This window comes from Nerophis ophidion, linkage group LG23 (assembly GCF_033978795.1).
Source record: "Nerophis ophidion isolate RoL-2023_Sa linkage group LG23, RoL_Noph_v1.0, whole genome shotgun sequence".
Lineage (NCBI taxonomy): Eukaryota > Metazoa > Chordata > Actinopteri > Syngnathiformes > Syngnathidae > Nerophis > Nerophis ophidion.
In genome coordinates, this window is record NC_084633.1 from 24,919,852 (window position 1) to 24,941,654 (window position 21,803).

At 38.8% G+C, this 21,803-nt stretch overlaps 1 protein-coding gene across 1 annotated transcript in view; it reads right to left on the reverse strand.

The window, feature by feature from the left end:
- Positions 1-10,001, reverse strand: part of LOC133541761 (protein Hook homolog 2-like) — a 48,604-nt gene extending 38,603 nt beyond the window's left edge. The window contains exons 1-2 of the mRNA XM_061885334.1: positions 9,758-10,001; positions 60-142 (exon numbers count right to left, since the gene is read on the reverse strand). Of these exons, the coding sequence (XP_061741318.1) occupies positions 60-142; positions 9,758-9,802 (128 nt within the window). The 5' untranslated portion in view covers positions 9,803-10,001. The remainder of the gene's footprint in view (positions 1-59; positions 143-9,757) is intronic.
- Between the last annotated feature and the right edge of the window lie 11,802 nt (positions 10,002-21,803).

Genomic DNA, 21,803 nt, shown 5'->3' on the forward strand with positions numbered 1-21,803 from the left:
ATATGTGCTTGTGAAGACAATGACTACATTTGGACAAATATACATTGAGGATGCCTTACATCGTGTTTAAGACGTGTGCGATGGCCACTCCACTTGTTAGGTCTTGCTTGGAGTTGCATGATGGCGCCTGAAATGTCTGCAACTGTGAACAAGTGGCATGCAAACATTAAGACATTATACAGCAATAGCTTTTTACTAGGGATGTCAAACGATTCAAATATTTAATCGAGATAATCACTTTGTTCACAGTTAACTCAAATAAATCATTAATGAATACATTTTTTGTCATTTATAAGTGTACTCCAAACAGATAATTTTCAGGTTTTTATTACCATGACTGGACGACTAGTTCGCTTTAATGATATGTTTTTTTAAACGGCTCAACACAAAGTAGACAAACACGCTTTTAAGAAAAAAATTTAAAAAAAGCTGCAGTACGCTGGTGTCTTACCAGATTTGTAGAAGTACATAATTTGTATTCCTGCTGTAGGAGCACTTGCAATCAGAGGGGACGAGCTACACCTTGTTTAGATAGCAGTTTCACACATTGATAACACAAAGGGTGGATTATTGCGATCATGCTTTGATTTTCAAAGATGTCTAGTAATGTAAAATGTGATATCTACCTGAATAAATGCTTTTGGTATTCTGTACATTGTATGTTCTACAAGTTAATGGTCTTCAATGTTTTAATATTCTCTATTTATTAATAACATGTAATATTCAGCCTGCTAAACATTCTGTAACTACATAATATCAACCAGAACAGGTTATAAAATAATATATATACTGTATATATATATATATATATATATATATATATATATATATATATATATATGTATTTTTTTAATTTTTATTTCAATCTGCCAGAAAACATTAATTTAGGTAGAAATATCACAGACTGCATTACAAAACATCTTTGACAAAGCATGATCGTAATGTAAAACAATTTTTAGTTAGAGAGGATGTGACGCGTAGTGCTATCATTATGAAGCCATAAGTATGTGATTGGTATGGTCTTTGGATCTGAGATTTCCATAATGTTGGCGTTTCTTTGTGCATTTCTACTAGCTTTTTTCGAGCTTGTGGCTTAACAGGAACTGAACACCCTTATACAGTATTTCCCCATGCTACGGAATAGGCCGAGTATCAAAATGGAGCCAGTACGCATGCGCGTTAAAAAAAAAGATCAGCGGTAAAGAAACTTATAGTTTAGTTAACACGTTTACCATGTATTCATTTTAACAGCCCCACTTTTTATACATTTCAAATACACTGACCAAATCTCACACCTGACTATCTGCACGTGTACACACCTAAACATTGGTTTATACAACATTTGCACTAATATTGTGACTACTAAGGAAATAATAAAAGAACCGCTGCTTGTGGTTTTGTTTTTTTATATATTATTGGTGGTCATCTCAAAGGAGATTGGCATGGTCTGGTTTATTGTTTGGGACGTGTTTAGCAAGTGCAGAAAAACTTCTAAAATTCCACATGTCAAAAAATGATTAGGAAGAAGCAGAGCTTATTTAACCCTCACTTCTTTCCCATATATGTTACTTGTGATATTTCATTCATACCATATATTTTACATGCTGACAATATTTTTTGGGCTAACATTTTGTCATTTTAAGTTTGTTCACTTCTTGTTTTTGACGTGATATGGACAGCTTACACAGTGGAAGAAAATAAGTGTTGCTTACATAAAAAATACTGAGTAAATTGGTAAAAGGAAAACTTTGATAAAACAAAAATTGACAGTACATAGCGTGTGCATTGTTAAAGGAAATTAAAGAAACAAGTTACACAAAATAAAATACAAATGTAATTTGAGTAAATAAAGTAGGAATACATGGATACATTTGATACTGGTCAGAATTACGCATACAGTGGTACCTCAACTTAAGAGTGCTTAGGGATAAGAGCTGCCTCTCGGCTAATGGTTGTGTTTTAAGTTTGAGTCAAAAACATCTGCCATTAGTTGCCATAGCAAACGTCACATCGGATATGTCTCACTCACGAGCATTAAGAAATTAACTTATCTTTGTTTGTCCAAGCATGGCAAGGAAAAACATGAGTGTGAAGAGGATAGTCAATGAATTAAAGAAATAATTAAGAACATGATCGAGCGTGTAGTAGTTAAATCAGGACGTTAAAATAATATCTAAATAGTAGACATATTTTAAATCTATGACAATGTGGAATAGCTGCTGATGGTGTGTTTGACCGAGAAGGAGATACCGCTGACGTCCGATCGCCAAGGTAGATGACACAAAATATTACAATATTTCCATGAAAACACTTGAATCTCCAAGTACTACCACAATGACAACATTAAAATACAGTAGCATACTAGACCCAGGTATTCATTACGTACCACCGTAATGATAACATTGAAATACAGTAGCATAGTAGACCTAAGTATTCATTACGTACCACAATAATGACATTAAAATACAGTAGCATAGTAGACCTAAGTATTCATTACGTACCACCATAATGACAACATTAAAATACAGTAGCATAGTAGACCTAAGTATTCATTACGTACCGCCATAATGACAACAATAAAATACTGTAGTGTAGTAGACCTAAGTATTTATTAAGTACCACCATAATGACAACATTGAAATACAGTAGCATAGTAGACCTAAGTATTCATTACGTACCACCATAATGACAACATTGAAATACAGTAGCATAGTAGACCTAAGTATTCATTACGTACCACCATAATGACAACATTAAAATACAGTAGCATACTAGACCCAAGTATTCATTACGTACCACCACAATGACAACATTAAAATACAGTAGCATCGTAGACCTAAATATTCATTACGTACCACCATAATGACAACAATAAAATACTGTAGTGTAGTAGACCTAAGTATTTATTAAGTACCACCATAATGACAACAGTAAAATGCAGTACTGTAGCAGATGTAAGTATTAATTAAGTACCACCATAATGACAGGCCTTAAAATACAGTAGTGTACTATAGGTATTCATTAAGTACCACCATAAACACAGGCATTAAAATACAGTAGTGTAGCAGACCTAAGTATTCATTAAAAACAGGCATATTAAACATTATGGCCACTATAACATTACACAGTTTGAACAGTAACACTGTTTGACTATAGGAAAATGAAACGCTGCACTTTAATCCAGATGCAGCTGGCGTACTTACCACAGTTAGAGAATCACAGTTCTAATGTATCGTTTCTTATACAATATTTCTTATAGAGAAGTAATTTTAAAAAGGCATGTTAAATGTTAAAATTGTGCAGTTTTTGGGGATGGGGGGAAGCTATTAAAATTGATTTCCACTCATTTCAATGGCTGACATTGATTTAATAAAAGTATGTATAAAAAATAAACTAGAAAAAAACATGCATCAGTCAAGTAAGTACAGGCAAATATTGACATGAAGCCTCAGACAACTTCACTCATGAACGTCTCCAACACGGTGCAGCAACCCAGCAGGCACAAGACATCGAAACAACTTGTTGAATTAGGTTTTGCCGTTCAGTTATTCAAAAGTAACGTTGAAACAACATGCTCCTTGGCGACGTTTAATAAATGTTGGGTTCTGACGTTGATTTGACCTTTGAATTTTTGTCATTTCCCAACCGAGCGGACCAAGCGGTAGAAAATGCATGGATGGATATTCTACAACACAAATACAACGTTGAAACAACATGCTTTTTGACAACGTTTATTCTATGTGTAGTTGTGACGTTGATTTGACCATTGAATTTTGGTAATTTCCCAACCAATATTCTACGACACAAACAACATGCTTTTTAACAACGTTTATTCAATGTCGGGTTGTGACGTTGATTTGACATTAAAATTTTGGTCAATTCCCAACCAATATTCTACAACACAAATACAACGTCCAAACAACATGCTTTTTGACAACGTTTATTCAATGTTGGGTTGTGACGTTGATTTGGCCATTGAAATTTGGTCAATTCCCAACCAATATTCTATGATACAAAAAACATTGAAACATCACGCTTTTTAACGTTTAATCAATGTCGGGTTGTGACGTTGATTTGGCCATTTAAAGTTGGTCAATTCACAACCAATATTCTGTGATACAAATACAATGTTGAAACAACATGCTTTTTGACAAGTTTTATTTGATGTTTTTCTTTTTTTGATTGATTGATTGAAACTTTTACTAGTAGATTGCACAGTACAGTACATATTCCGTACAATCGACCACTAAATGTTAACACCCGAATAAGTTTTTCAACTTCTTTAAGTTAATCAATTCTTGGTAAACGTCAAGTTGTGACGTTGATTTGACCATTGAATTTTGGTCATTTCCCAACCAATAATCTACAACACGAAAACATCATTGAATCAACATGCTTTTTGACAACATTTATTCAATGTCAGGTTGCGACGTTGATATGACATTGAAATTTGGTCATTTTCAAACCAATATTCTATGACACAAAATACAACGTTGAAACAACATGCTTTTTGACATTGTTTATTAGGGCTGCGAAACATTGGGTGTCCCACGATTCGATTCAAAATCGATTCTTGGGGTCGCGATTCGATAATATATCGATTTTTTTGATTCAAAATTCAAAACGATTCTGTATTCATTCAATACATATGATTTCAGCAGGATCTACCCCAGTCTGCTGACATGCTAGCAGAGTAGTACATTTTTAAAAAAAAAGCTTTTATAATTACAAAGGACAATGTTTTATCAACTGATTGCAAAAATGTAAATTTGTTTGAACTATTAAGCAAACCAAAAATATGACTTATTTTATCTTTGTGAAAACATTGGACACAGTGTGTTGTCAAGCTTTTGAGATGCGATGCAAGTGTAAGCCACTGTGACACTATTCTTTTTTTAACTTTTTTATAAATGTCTAATGATAATGTAAATGAGGGATTTTTAATCACTGCTATGCTGAAAGTATAACTAATATTGATACTGTTGTTGATAATATTCATTTTTGTTTCACTACTTTTGGTTTGCTCTGTGTCATGTTTGTGTCTTTTCTCAATTGCTGTTTATTGCAGTTCTGAGCGTTGCTGGTTCAGGTTTGGTTTTGGATTGCATTGTTATGGTTTTGCTGTGTAGTGGTTTGTTGGATTGATTAAAAAAAATAAAAAATAAAAAAATAAAAATCTATTAAAAAAAAAAGAGAATCGATTCTGAATCGCACAACTCATTCGATTTGATTTGTATTCGAATCTATTTTTCCCCACACCCCTATTGTTTATTCAATATCAAGTTGTGACGTTGATTTGAACATTGAATTTTGGTAATTCCCCAACCATATTCTTCAACACAAATACAACGTTTAATCAATGTCAAGTTGAGACGTTGATTTGACCAGTGAAATGTGGTAATTTTCAAACCAATATTCTATGACAAATAGGTTGAAACACCATACTTTTTGACAACGTTTATTCAATGGGTTTTTTTGTTTGATTGAAACTTTTATTAGTAGATTGAACAGTACAGTACATATTACGTACAATTGACCACTAAACGGTAACACCCGAATACATTTTTCAACTTGTTTAAACGTCAAGTTGTGACGTTGATTTGACCATTGAATTTTGGTCATTTCTCAACCAATATTCTACAACACAAATACAACGTTGAAACAACATGTTTTTGGACAACGTTTAATCAATGTCATTGAAATTTGGTCATTTCCCAACCAATATACTACGACACAAATACAAGGTTAAAACAACATGCTTTTTGACAACGTTTATTCAAAGGCCTACTGAAATGAAATGTTCTTATTTAAAACGGGGATAGCAGGTCCATTCTATCTGTCATACTTGATCATTTCGCGATATTGCCATATTTTTGCTGAAAGGATTTAGTAGAGAACATCGACGATAACGTTCGCAACTTTTGGTTGCTAATAAAGAAGCCTTGCCTCTACCGGAAGTAGCAGACGATGTGCGCGTGACGTCACCGGTTATAGGGCTCCTCACATCCTCACATTGTTTATAATCATAGCCACCAGCAGCAAGTGCAATTCGGACAGGGAAAGCGACGAGTTCCCCATTAATTTGAGCGAGGATGAAAGATTTGTGGATGAGGAAAGTTAGAGTGAAGCACTAAAAAAAAAGAAAAAAGAAAAGGCGACGGCTCCAAGCGATGGCAGTGTGAGCGATTCAGATGTTATTAGACACATTTACTAGGATAATTCTGGAAAATCCCTTATCTGCTTATTGTGTTAATAGTGTTTTAGTGAGATTATAAAGTCATACCTGAAAGTCGGAGGGCTGCGGTGAACGCCAGCGTCTCTCAGAGAAGCCAATGGAGGAGCCAAGATCACAGCCTCCTTTTTGACAGCTACAGGAGGAGGTCGCATAACCCACTCAAGTCTCCGGTAAGAGCTGACTTAATATCACAATTTTCCCATCCAAAAACGTGCTGGTTGACGTAGAGAAACATGTTCGCTTGACCCCTCTGTGTTAAAGTTTCACAACAAACAAAGAAACACCGGCTGTGTTTCGGGGCTAAAGGCAGCTGCAATCCACCGCTTTCCACCAACAGCATTATTCTTTATACTCTCCATTATTAATTGAACAAATTGCAAAAGATTCAGCAACACAGATGTCCAAATTACTGTGTAATTATGCGCTGAAAAGAGACGACTTTTAGCCGTAAGTGGTGCTGGGCTAAAATGTCCCCTCCAACCAATAACGTCATAAACACACATCATCATTCCGCGACGTTTTCAACAGGAAACTCCGCGGGAAATTTAAAACTGTAATTTAGTGAACTAAACCGGCCGTATTGGCATGTGTTGCAATGTTAAGATTTCATCAATGATATATAAACTATCAGACTGCGTGGTCGCTATTAGTGGGTTTCAGTAGGCCTTTTCAATGTCAAGTTGTGACGTTGATTTGACCATTGAATTTTGGTCATTTCCCAACCAATATTCTACAACACAAATACAACGTTGAAACAACATGGTTTTTGACAACGTTTAATCAATGTCATTGAATTTTGGTAATTTCCCCACCAATATTCTACAACACAAATACAACGTTGAAACAACATGCTTTTTGACAATGTTTAAAGGCCTACGGAAACCCACTACTACCCACCACGCAGTTTGATAGTTTATATATCAATGATGAAATATTAACATTGCAACACATGCAAATACGGCCGGTTTAGTTTACTAAATTGCAATTTTATATTTCCCGCGAGTTTCGTCGTCGAAACGTCGTGTAATGATGAGGTGTATGCAAGAGGTCATGGGTTTTTAGGAAGTATGAGCACATACACAGCTAAAAGTCGTCTGCTTTAACGGCATAATTACACAGTATTTTGGACATCTGTGTTGCTGAATCTTTCGCAATTTGTTCAATTAATATTGGAGAAGTCACAGTAGAAAGATGGAGTTGGGAAGCTTTAGCCTTTAGCCACACAAACACACGGTGATTCCTTGTTTAAAATTCCTGGAGGTGAAACTTTCCTATGGATCAGAGCGCGGTCAAGCCAACATGGATCCCTACCAAATGTCAACCAGCAAGTTTCGGTGAGAACATTGTGGTTAAAAAGTCAGTTCTTACCGGAGAAAAGCTGAGCTTGTGCCGTCCATAGCTGCCGTCGACTGCCCTGAGACACTGCGTGTCAAGACGTCCTTTCGACTATCAGGTACTATTTAACTCACTAAAACACTAGCAACACAATAGAAAGATAAGGGATTTCCCAGAATTAACGTAGTAAATGTGTCTAAAAATATCGGAATCCAAGGCAATCGTGTTTTTTATTTTTATTAACTTTTTTTTTTTTTTTCCTAGTCCGTCGCTATTAATATCCTAAAAAAGGAATCTTTCATCCTCGCTCAAATTAAATGGTGAAATTGTCGTTTTCTCGGTCCGAATAGCACTTTATGTTGGAGGCTCCCGTTAGAAACAATGTGAAGATGTGAGGAGCCATCAAACATGTGACATCATCGTCTGCGACTTCCGGTAGAGGCAGGGCATTTCTCTTAGCACCTAAAGTTGCGAACTTTATCGTGGATGTTCTCTACTAAATCCTTTCAGCAAAAATATGGCAATATCGCGAAATGATCAAGTACGACACATAGAATGGACCTGCTATCCCTGTTTAAATAAGAAAATCTCATTTCAATAGGACTTTAATCGATGTCATTGAATTTTGGTCATTTCCCAACCAACACCGGAAAAAGTGACTTTTTGGAGCTGTAAACTCTATTAGACTAACTGTCATAATTTATACCTAGTATTTTTAACATTCAGTAAGAACTAGAGTTTCTTAAGTAAAATTAAACATTTTATTAACGTAATACATGAATTATGGGGGAAGAGTAAGTTTTACTTATGTTTCCTCATACTATTTAAATGTTTAATAGTAGTACGTACATAAACCTAAAAATATTACTTAAACTTTACTCTGAAAATCTAGTGTTTTGAAACGAATGCACAACGACGCATGCGCACAGCACAACAGGCTCTGGCCGACTGGCTCTGCTCCGGCCTTTAGGATCACTTCACAGAGCACTGCTAGGTGGCATTATGGGTAATTCTTATCTTGCGTTTGTAATGTGTTACAGAGTCGATGTTTATCAGAAATGTATTTGGTGTGGGTTCACAGAGTGTGGCACATATTAGAAAGAATTTTAAATTTGTTTATATCACAACCGTCAGTGTAAAAGGTATGGCTGTTGACTAAGTATGCATTGCAATCTCATACTGCAAATAGCGAAACGCATGCGTCCTTCCGGTACGTTGACAGAATTGTGTAAGACTGGGCGAGATGACATGCTAAAGATGAATGGTCCTCAACCACCATGCCGCGGCCGCAGAATAATTGTTTATTAAAGTCTAATTAATCACACATTTTTTTCCTGCACACCATCAATAAGCGTAGGAGTGAAATGAGGTTTTAAAATAATTTGTGCTACGACGGCTATTCAAGGAAATATGGTATATAAAATGTACTTAAAATTTTGAGTAAAAAGATGTTCCTGCCAATGAAAAACAAGTACACTTTACTTAATTTGTTTAAATAAATATAACTTAAAACGTGGATGTAATTAAGTAACTGTTACTTAATATCTTCACAACTGTTATGTTATATGGCAAGTAGAATTTACTTGATACTGGCAAGTGAGTGTTACTTGATATTGCAGCATTAAATTTTACTTAAATCATTTGCGTGCAAATACTTACAATATTTTTTTTAAGTAAATCTTATGAGTTATTTTTTTCTGTGAATATTCTATAACACAAATACAACGTTGAAAAAACATGCTTTTCGACAACGTTTAATCAATGTCATTTCCCCACCAATATTCTACAACACAAATACAAGGTTGAAACATGGTTTTTTGACAACGTTTATTCAATGTCAGGTTGTGACGTTGATTCGACCACTCACAAAACTCTCACCTGAACACATACTATTGGACTTTCTTATAGATTAGGGAGGGTGCAGGCGAGTTACAAATAAGACAGCAAGGTAAACACAACAGCTCACTTACTCAGCTAGTTAGCTCTTGTGCTGGTTAGCGCTGCTAGCATAGAGACGCTCAACGTTCACACCCGTTCACGAAAAGGATCATAAGTAATACGACGTCTGTATTTTCCCGAGAAGAAAAGTACACGCATTACGTCACTGACATGACGTCACTGGTTAAATACCGTGTGCGGCCACCTGTTTAGCAGCTAACCACGCTAGGTGGCTAACGTCAAACTTACCCAAGTTAGAAGGGAATCACACAGCTCGGCTTTGTCCAGACTCATTCTTCTTTTTTTTTCTTTTATAATTTTTTTTGGGGTATAACCGTCCAACCTACGGCTTCGGCGTGAGAGTGAGGAGACGACGAAGTTGCTCCCAAGACGTTCCTTAAAAAGTTAGGAGCGGACTCTGGACACTTTTCCACGTCAGTCAGGCTGCCATGGCCTCCTCTTCGCGGCTGTCTCACCTCCGGCTGGCCTCGCGAGTTTCCGTATTAAGAGCGTTTCCATAGAAACGGATTATTTTTGGGGGGGTCAGCCTGTCTAAAATAGGCTAAATATTACAACAACAAGACAACACAGTTAATCTTGTAATTTATGATTGAAATGCTGAGTAAAATTTCTAATATTACTATTTAGAGCTGCCCTAATTGAAGCCGACTTATACGACAAGTGTAAATTATTTTGGGCCTGTTTGTCAAATTGCAGCTAAAAACAACCACATTATTTTAGTTTCCTAAACATCCTTAATATGTGCATCTGTTCCGAAAAGTTTGACACATTATGACTTCCTAGAAGCGCCACTGGATGGCTCTAGTTGACCAACAGCCTTATAATGAAGCCTGATAGTAGTGTGTGGGCTTCATCCATCCATTCCTACCGCTTATTCCCTTTGGGGTAGCGGGGGGCACTGGTGCCTATCTCAGCTACAATCGGGCGGAAGGCGGTGTAAACCCTGGACAAGTCACCATCTCATCACAGGGCCAACACAGATAGACAACATTCACACTTACATTCACACACTAGGGCCAATTTAGTGTTGCCAATCAACCTATCCCCAAGTAATGTCTTTGGAAGTGGGAGGAAGCCGGAGTACCCAGAGGGAACCCACGCATTCATGGGGAGGACATGCATACTCCACACAGAAAGATCCAAAGCCTGGGATTGAACCCTGGCTACTCAGGACCTTCGTATTTTGAGGCAGACGCACTAACCCCTCTTCTACCGTGAAGGTGTGTGGGCTCATTTTTCATTTTTTAATCAGATGAATCAGTTTTCATCTATCCATCCATCATCTTCCGCTTATCCGAGGTCGGGTCGCGGGGGCAGCAGCCTAAGCAGTGAAGCCCAGACTTCCCTCTCCCCAGCCACTTCGTCTAGCTCTTCCCGGGGGATCCCGAGGCGTTCCCAGGCCAGCCGGGAGACATAGTTTTCCCAACGTGTCCTGGGTCTTCCCCGTGGCCTCCTACCGTTTGGACGTGCCCTAAACACCTCCCTAGGGAGGCGTTCGGGTGGCATCCTGACCAGATGCCCGAGCCACCTCATCTGGCTCCTCTCGATGTGGAGGAGCAGCGGCTTTACTTTGAGTTCCTCTCGGATGATAGAGTTTCTCACCCTATCTCTAAGGGAGAGCCCCGCCACCCGGCGGAGGAAACTCATTTCGGCCGCTTGTACCCGTGATCTTGTCCTTTCGGTCATAACCCAAAGCTCATGACCATAGGTGAGGATGGGAACGTAGATCGACCGGTAAATTGAGAGCTTTGCCTTCCGGCTCAGCTCCTTCTTCACCATAACTGATCGATAAAACGTCCGCATTACTGAAGACGCCGCACCGATCTGCCTGTCGATCACACGATCCACTCTTCCCCAACTCGTGAACAAGACTCCTAGATACTTGAACTCTTCCACTTGGGGCAGGGTCTCCTCCCCTACCCGGAGATGGCACTCCACCCTTTTCAGTTTTCAATTTAGATTAATTGTGATTAATCACAATTTTTTTACTTTGTACTTCCATCCATCCATCCATTTTCTACCGCTTGTCTCGTTGTTGCGGGGGTGCTAAACTTGACTGCACTTGTGTAGAATATATTTATACTATTCATATATTATATATATATATATTATATAACATCCAACCCTCACATTTCCAGTGAGGGTTGGACTCCCCCAAAGCTGTCCTTTATCACCGATTCTGTTCATAACTTTTATGGACAGAATTTCTAGGCGCAGTCAAGGCGTTGAGGGGTTCCGGTTTAGAGGCCGCAGGATTAGGTCTCTGCTTTTTGCAGATGGTGTGGTCCTGATGGCTTCATCTGGCCGGGATCTTCAGCTCTTGCTGGATCGGTTCGCAGCCGGGTGTGAAGCGACCGGAATGAGAATCAGCACCTCCAAGTCCGAGTCCATGGTTCTCGCCTAGAAAAGGGTGGAATGCCATCTCCGGGTTGGGAAGGAGACCCTGCGCCAAGTGGAGGACTTCAAGTACCTAGCAGTCTTGTTCACGAGTTAGGGAAGAGTGGATCGTGAGATCGACAGGTGGATCGGTGCAGCGTCTTCAGTAATGCGGACGTTGTACCGATCCGTTGTGGTGAAGAAGGAGCCAAGCCGGAAGGCAAAGCTCTCAATTTACCAGTCGATCTACGTTCCCATCCTCACCTATTGTCATGAGCTGTGGGTCATGACCGAAAGGATAATATCACGGGTACAAGCGGCCGAAATTAGTTTCCTCCGCCGAGCGGCGGGGCTCTCCCTTAGAGATAGGGTGAGTTTTTTGATTGATTGATTGATACTTTTATTAGTAGATTGCACAGTTCAGTACATATTCCGTACAACTGACCACTAAATGGTAACACCCGAATACGTTTTTCAACTTGTTAATCAGTTCATGGTAAAGAAGCTCTGCCATCCGGGAAGGACTCAAAGTAAAGTCGCTGCTCCTCCACATCGAGAGGAGCCAGATGAGGTGGTTCGGGCATCTGGTCTGGGTGCCACCCGAACGCCTCCCTAGGGAGGTGTTTAGGGCACGTCCAACTGGTAGGAGGCCACGGAGAAGACCCAGGACACGTTGGGAAGACTATGTCTCCCGGCTGGCCTGGGAACGCCTCGGGATCCCCCAGGAAGAGGTAGACGAAGTGGTTGGGGAGAGGGAAGTCTGGGCTTCCATGCTTAGGCTGCTGCCCCCGCGACCCGACCTCGGATAAGCGGAAGAAGATGGATGGCTGGTTGTTTTATATTATTTATTATTATTATTGTCCATTGTGAGCGAACTGTGGTGCTGAATTTCCCCCAGGGATCAATGAAGTACTTTCTATTCTATTCTATTCTAAAGCCTATTTCAACTGCTTCGGGCGGGAGGCGGGGTACATCCTGGACAAGTCGCCATCTCATCGCAGGGCCAACACAGATAGACAAACAACATTACACGCTCACATTCTCACACTAGGGCCAATTTGGTGTTGCCAATCAACCTATCCCCAGGTGCATGTCTTTGGAGGTGGGAGGAAGCCGGAGTAAACCCATGCAGGCACGGGGAGAACATGCAAACTCCACACAGAAAGATCCCGAACCCAGGATTGAACCCAGGATCTTTGTATAGTGAGGCACATGCAATAACCCCTGTACCACCGTGCCGCCCTACTTGGTACTTGTTTACATAATTTACATCAACCTAAAAAAAAGACCCTAATATTTATCATCAGAATGTTTAATCTAAATTATTAAGAAATATTATTACTATCTACAGGTTCTGTCTAGATTTATTTTGAAGCACTTAAAAAAAAAAGTTTATTGAGTTTTTGACATATACAGTCCAGAAATACAATTAAATACATGTCCAATATTATTTCCCCCCAAACAAGTAACCCACAAAAGGTACATATAAAAAATGAACTAGAAAAAAAACATGCATCAGTCAAATAAGTACAGGCAAACAATGACATGACGGCTCAAACAACTTCACTCCTGAATGTTGCCGAGATAGGCTCCACCACCCCCGCGACCCCAAAAGGGAAAAGCGGTAGAAATTGGATGGATGGATGGATGTCTCCAACACGGTGCAGAAACCCAGAAAGCGAAAGACATTGAAACAATGTTGAGAACTTGTTGAATTACATTTTGGCATTGAGCATTTCAAACATAACATTGAAACAACATGCTCCTTGGCGACGTTTAATCATTGTTGGGTCCTGATGTTGCTTTGGCCATTGCATTTTGATCATTTCCCGACCGAGAGGGCCAAGCGGTAGGAAATGCATGGATGGATAATTTACAAACAAATACAACGTCGAAACAACATGCCTTTTGACAAAATGTATTCAATGTCAGGTTGTGACGTTGATTTGACATTGAAATTTAGTAATTTCCCCACCAATATTTAATAACACAAATACAACGTTGAAACAACATGCTCTTTAACAATGTTTATACAATGTCAGGTTCTGAGGTTGATTTGACCATTGAATTTTGGTAGTTTTCCAACCAATATTCTACAACACAAATACAACATTGAAACAAAGTGCGTTTTAACAATGTTTAATCAATGTCAAGTTGTGATGTTGATTTGACCATTGACTTTTGGTAATTTCCCAACCAATATTCTACAACACAAATACAACGTTGAAACAACATACTTTTTGACAACGTATTTTCGTCAAATTGTGACGTTGATTTGACCATTGAAATTTTGTCAATTTCCAACCAATATTCTACCATAAATACAACGTTGACACAACATGCTTTTTGACAGCGTTTATTCAACATTTTTTTTTTGATAGATTGATTGAAACTTTTATTAGTAGATTGCACAGTACAGTGTGACGTCTAGGTGGCATCGTGGCGTGTGTTTGCTTTCTCGTGGTGCAGCAGAGATGGAACACAGCGTTAAGGTAGGAATGATGATTTATTCCCAACTACAAAAACAAACTAATAACAGAAATACTGGCCCAATAGGCACTAAAGACAAAACAAACAGAACTAGCGTGGAAGCTAGAATGAACAGAAAGCGCTAGTATGTGAACTAGGGACAAGTAAACAAACAAAATAGGATGGAAGCTAATAGGGTGAAAAAGGATAGTTACCACAATGCGGGAAGATTGATGTCACTTGTTGCGTGTAGCAAACTATAGTCCGAGACCGAATGTAAAACAAGGGCGGTCTTAAATAAGGAGATAACTAATCAAGTCAGGTGACATTGAATGATTTACCCTGACAACAGAAAACCAAACATGAAGTGCCACCGGGAACCAACGACGTCGAATGCAACACAGGATGATAATAAAACAGAAACAAAAACAGAATTTGACACGGTCCAAGATGTGGACCATGACATACAGTACATGTTCCGTACAATTGACCACTAAGTGGTAACACCCGAATAAGTTTTTCAACTTGTTTAAGTCAGTGTCCACGTTAATCAGTTCGTTGGTAAACGTCAAAGTGTGACGTTGATTTCACCATTGAATTTTGGTCATTTCCCAAATTAATATTCTACATCACAAATAAATCGTTGAAAAAACATGCTTTTTGACAAAGTTTAATCAATGTCAGGTTGTGATGTTTATTTGACCATTGAAATTTGATCATTTTCAAACCAATATTCTACGACACAAATACAACGTTGAAACATGCTTTTTGACAACATTTATTCAATGTCAGGTTGTGAAGTTGATTTGACATTGAAATTTGGTCATTTCCCAACCAATATTGTACAACACGAATTCAACATTCAAACAACATGCTTTTTGACAACGTTTAATCAATGTTGGGTTCTAACGTTGATTTGACCATTGAAATCTGGTAATTTACCAGCCAACATCGTGGATCCAACGTTGGGACATTAATGTTGTCTCAATTTACAAATCCACCAATTTTGCGACGTTGTTTCAAAGTCAGTTCTAAAGTACATGTACGTATAATCAACGTTTGTCTTGTGCCTGCAGGGATTACACAAATTTAAGCCCAAATGTTGAATGTGTATATACTGACCTGATCATGACCTAATAAGGATCCATGCCACCTGACAGGTAACAATTAGGTTAAGGTAAAGGAGCTCACAAAACATTATTGTTAAAAAAATTAATACAAATCTAAATAAATATGTGATTAATCTGCAACTAAATATGATTATGCTATATTTTTTGTGATCATTCACATGAGTTAACTCGTTGTTTTTAACAGCCCTAGTTTGGACAAACACCTGTAATATGCAATCCTATTAAATGGAAGCCACTAATTAGACCTTTAAATAACAGAATTGGCACCGACTTCTTTTCTAACTAATTCATTAGAAATTAGAAACCCAACTTGTGGTTGGATATGTTCCACAGCTCCTCCTCAATTCTTCATTCAAGACATGAACTATGCAGAGTGTTTAGACACGTTCTTGCAAGGCTGTAGTTCTAAAAAATGTGGCCCTGTGTAACCGACATGCTGTCACACACATATTCCCTCTTCTTTGCTATAGTAAGTATCGCCCTCTGGCCACCTATCTCCTTCCTTTGTCATCAAACACAAGTTGATCACCTTTTTTTGAAAAACCTTTTTTATTCTGCTCTATAATTCCGGATCGTCTCTTATAGCAGATTTGCCTTCTTTTTCTACATGATTTCAGAACCAGAGGAGTGCACATTTATTACCAAAACACATTGTTTATGGACGTGTTTGTTTGGGAACAAGCGAATCATTAAAACACTGAAATAAAATGTGGATTTGGGAATCAGAGAACATTAACACATTTTCTAATTTAACTGGGGTTTTAAAATCCTCTACCAGAGTATCTATTTTCAGGGGCTTTGCACCAAATACCCATACACACGACCTCGTACTAAACCAAATGTCGCCACCCCAAATAAAGTTAAAGTTAAAGTAACAATGATTGTCACACACATACGAGATGTGGCGAAATTATTCTCTGCATTTGACCCATCACCCTTGATCACCCCTTGAGAGGTGAGGGGAGCAGTGGGCAGCAGCGGTGCCACGCCCGGGAATCATTTATGGTGATTTAACCCCAAATTCCAACCCTTAATGCTGAGTGCCAAGCAGGGAGGTAATGGGTCCCATTTTTATAGTCTTTGGTATACACACATTTGGTATGTTTACACGCACTTAAAACTGCATTAATTTGGTTGAAAACAACTTTTTGAAACACTTGATTATATTTTATTGTCTTTTTACACTTTTTTCCAATTCCTTACACACTAAATTTTAAATTTTAACACAGTTAACAAAGTCTACACACTGTAAGCAAAACCACCGTGCAGACTTACCTAATCATTTTTTTCCCCATTTGCTTACACACAATTTTAATAACTGTGTCTTTTTTCAAAATTATGTACACACTTTTCCAAATAGAACATTCAATTTACTTAATTCCTAGATTAACTTATGGCCATTCATCAAAATAAAGCAAGCATTTATAAAAATGCAGTTTTATTGTCATCTCACTCTCACACACTTCAAATAATTATACATTATTGGAGTGAGTTACCCAGAACAGTGATAAATACAAAACACATTTGTAAAAAAACAATCAGTAAAGCAAATAGAACAAGATGTTTCAATCCCTTTGGTAAGTAGGAACAGTCTTGACGGTAGCAGTCGGTGTGGAGTGGTGAAAGGGAGGGTAAGTATGTCATTGGGGTCTTCGGGTGGGCACCCTGCTTCATCGACGTTTCGTTGATTTGAAGCCCATGACGTCTCCAGAGGGCTCAACGGTGTACCTAGCGTCCCAGGTACACCCCCCTCCATGCCATACCCTCCATATCCTGTCGGACTCTACAAGGCAGGGTCGTCCTTTTCCCTGAATCCCCTGTATCCCACCTCTATTGGGAAAATGCTGGTCTTCCAGTCGTTCTGGGATGCTGCAGCTGCCAGGTCAGAATATTATTTTTCCTCTCGTAAGCCTCTTCAACCCCTTCTTCCCATGGTACTGTCAGCTCCACGACATAAGCCAGCTTTGCTGTTGGAGACCACAGGACCACGTCTGGCCGGAGTGTTGTAGCCATTATTTCTGGGGGAAACACAAGCTTTTTATCAAGGTCTACTTCCAATTTCCAATCTCGAGCCGATTGCAGGGTGCTTGCATTATTTGGTGTCCTTTGACACTCTTGATGTTGGCCAGCTGGTACAAAATGCTGATGTTTGTGGGAGATTGTTTGTGGTGGTTCGCCTCTGTTCCAGTGTTAATGCAAGCTCTCTGAGTTCTTGGTTATGCCGCCAAGTATAGCGTCCTCGGGTGAGACTTATAGTACACCCTGATAGGGTATGTCTTAGAGATGCAGGTACTTGACACAGGGAACAGGCGGGATCTTCTCCGTACCAGGTTTTCAGATTTCGGGGGGACGGTAGCAGGTCGTACGTGGCTTTGATGATACAACTAAGCCGTGCTCCCTCCATCTGCCAGATGTCATACCAGTTGAGATTTTTCTTCTCCAGACTTTCCCAGTTGGTCCATCTCCCCTGCTAGGCCATTGAGACGGCTTTAGCAGGTCGCTCTCCCTCCTCCTGTCTCCTGACTTCCTCTACTGCTAGCCGTCTCTTCTGCTCTGTTGTTGCTTTGTGCCATAGGGGAGATTTTGGGATGAGTCCGAGTCCTGCTCTCCCATGCTGTACTTGCCCAACCGCATCTCTGAATTGAAGAGCAGACTTTGCACTTTGAACAGCTTCTGATGGAATCCACTTCCTTCCCGCTGTTAAACGGGGGGCCGCTGTTCGATCGACTGCATCCTCAGTTTCGGTTAGCGTCATGACCAGCCTTGCTTTGGTGCATTTGAATTCTTCCACCAGTCCTGAGATTGGTAATTCCAATTTGCCATGCCCATATAGTCCGATGGAACTGAAACATCTTGGAATTCCAAGCCACTGTTTCAGCTGCGTACTTATCACACGTTCCAATTTTCCAACCTTGGTGATGGGGATTTTGTACACAGTTATCAATCAATCAATCAATCAATCAATGTTTATTTATATAGCCCTAAATCACAAATGTCTCAAAGGACTGTACAAACCATTACGACTACGACATCCTCTGAAGAACCCACAAAAGGGCAAGGAAAACTCACACCCAGTGGGCAGGGAGAATTCACATCCAGTGGGACGCCAGTTAAAGGCCACAAGAGTCTTGGGACTATGCCAAATTGAAAACACCACAACTTGAGTTATCCTGGCAACAAGGTTTTATTGGTGCAATCCATGTAAGTGATGGTATCCTTTTTTAGTTGCTCAAACTGCTCCGTGTCTTTGAGCCTTGCGTCGTACCACCTTCCCAAGCTCTTTACTGGCATTTCTGAAACAGTTGGTATTGGTGTTCCGCTGACATGAAATCTCTGGTGTGTGACTTGGCCTTTCACAATGGAGATACTTCTGCACTATTTTGCTATAAGAAGTCACATGTTTGGGGCAATTTGCCTGACCTTTTTAGCATATGTGATGAATGAGCACTGTAACTTGACAGAATATATTGGCTAATCCATAGCAATCGTGATCGTTTACTTTGAAGTGGGCCTATACGTAAGGACCTAAAGAGAAAGTAAAACTTGTCCTGTATACATAAAGACCTGAAGAAAAAGTAAAAATTGCCCTTTAATATTGTCAAGAACTGCTCAACAATGATGCTGGAAACTAAAAATATGTATTCTTACCACAGTCAGACAAAGTAACATATCACAGTGGTCAACAATGATATGCAATGCAAATTAAAAAAAATGAGACAAATAAATAGGTTTGAAAAAAAATATGGAGAAAAAAATTACAAATGGAAAAAACTGTATAGCTGTAGCACCCACTTGAAAGCTGTATTTTGGACGTGATTTTCCAATGTGTTCAATTGTGTGGTCATTGGCAAGCCAGTCCTTTGGATTGACCAGGAAGTAACTTCACAATCCTTAGCTTGGTGTAAGGCAGGGGTGTCCAAAGTGCGGCCCCCCAAAAAGGTCATTTTTTAACAGCCCCACGGCACATTTTAAAAATACGATTGAAAAAATTTAAAACATAAAAAGTGGTATACAAGAGCAAACAGGTGAAATGTAACAAGAAAATGTTGCAATGTTTACTATACTAACACAAAGCTGCCATAATAATGAATCAAAATCAATGTTATTGACCGATACAAGGCTCCAATTATGTCACATTAAATATTCCACTTTGAGATATTTTAGGGGAAAATTATGCATTTTTTGTGTTTGCCATATAAAAAATTAAGCTGTTTTTTTTTTTTTTTTTTAAATAAAGGCCGAAAACGAACAAACAAAAAACATAAACCACAATATAACTTATAATTAACGGATGGATCTGAAGATGATCTAGAGTTTATTATGTTAAAAGTAAACAGTAAAAAAAAAAAAAAAAATTATTTTTTAACACTTTAATGGTTAGGACCTTTTTGGATCTCCAATAATTTTGGTTTGATTTGTTTTTAAGTGTCATTGCTCAAAAATTAATAATGAATTAAAATCAATGGTGTTATCAGTTATTGAACTCGTTAAGGCTCCAATTATTATATAATCTCAAATATTCCACTTGAAAATTTTATTGGGTAAAAATATTGCATATTTTGTGTTTTTTCCATAAAAACAGGGTTTTCTTTGACAAAAAGAGCATACAACCTAAATCTTTAAAAATGTTATATTGACTTAATAACTTAATGTTGATTTAGGGATTTAAAACTTGAAAAATAATACAAATAATAATACTGAATAATGACACATTTTTAATATTTTTTTGACCAAAATCCTATGGGGTCTGAGTGGAGACCGAAATGTATATTTTTTATACATATATTTTTTTGTTTTTTTAAATAAAAAATGTATCAAAATGCTTTGATTTTTCAGTGTGCGGCCCTCAGTGATAAAAGTTTGGACACCCCTGGGGTAAGGTGTAAAGATGTTTGTATCAAAATCCTAGTGTGTGTGTAAAGTGTCAAAATGTGTGTATCACAATCGTTATCTGTGTGCAAGATTGGAAGGTGTGTGTAAAGCATTGTGTGTAATAAATATTTCGCAAAAAATGTGAAGCAGAGTCTATGCCTAATGTTAGGCAAATCTGCACCGTGGTTTTGTTTACAGTGTGTAGACTTTTGTTAAAATTAAACATTTTGTGTGCAAGCAATTAGAAAAAACTGTATTCGGCATTGTGGAGGGGGCGTGGTTGGCGCGTCACCTGCGGGAAGGGCGTGTGCAGGAGCCGGCTACAAAGCAGCTGACAGGTGAGTGGATTCCCCAGCTGAAGCGGGTTATTTAATCACCTGTCTCCCTTATTAGGAGCGTCCGAGGCCATGAGGAGAGAGGGAGAGAAAGCACATGCCAACACATGCGAGCGAGAGAGCTGGAGAACTGGAAAGAGAAGCAAATAAAAGACTAATTGAACCCTGGACTGCAGATCCCATGAATTTACCATGAATTGATTTATGTGGACCCCGACTTAAACAAGTTGAAAAACTTATTTGGGTGTTACCATTTAGTGGTCAATTGTACGGAATATGTACTGTGCTGTGAAATCTACTAATAAAAGTTTAAATCAATCAATCAATCAATCAATCAAAACCCATCATTCTGCCACAGCCACAGAGAACCCACTCTCGCAGAGACGTTCACAGGCGTAGACTCTCCTTCACAGTTTTTGCGAAATATTACACACAATGCTTTACACACACCTTCCCGTCTTGCACACATAAGGATTGTGGATGAGATAATATTGCCTGATCTAGCTAGACAGGCAGCTAATGATTACAATCAGTAACTGAGGCTTTTGAGTACATGCTTTCAAAGAGTTGCTGTTGCCTAAGTCGTCTAAGTCTTCACATGTAGCTCTATGCTAGGGCTGGGCGGTGTATCGATATACGCGATATGTCGCGGGTTTGTCTCTGTGCGATATAGAAAATAACTATATCGCGATATTTGAGTATACGTTCTCACGCAGTGGCTTTTAGCTGCTGGCATTACACTACAGGCCCTTCTTCACTCTATCTTGTCTCTCCTTCTCACAGACAGCAAGCGCACCTTCTTACTTACGTCACATACTGTCACGTCATACGTAACATACGTATATGCCCTAGCGGAGCAGAGAGGTAGCAGCATGGGTAAGGTTAGCTGTGATGCTCACAGAGCCGTGCGAGTGGTAATACGAGAGAGTACGAATCTGGTCACAAATGAAGGACGAATTAATTCCCAAGAAAAACAGCAGGGGTCCATCGTCTGGAGGTGGTTTGGCTTCAAGTGGGAATGTGTCAAACAGACAACTGTAATTTGTCAAGTGTGGTGCTAAAGCGTTGCTACAAGAAGTAGCATTACTGTTA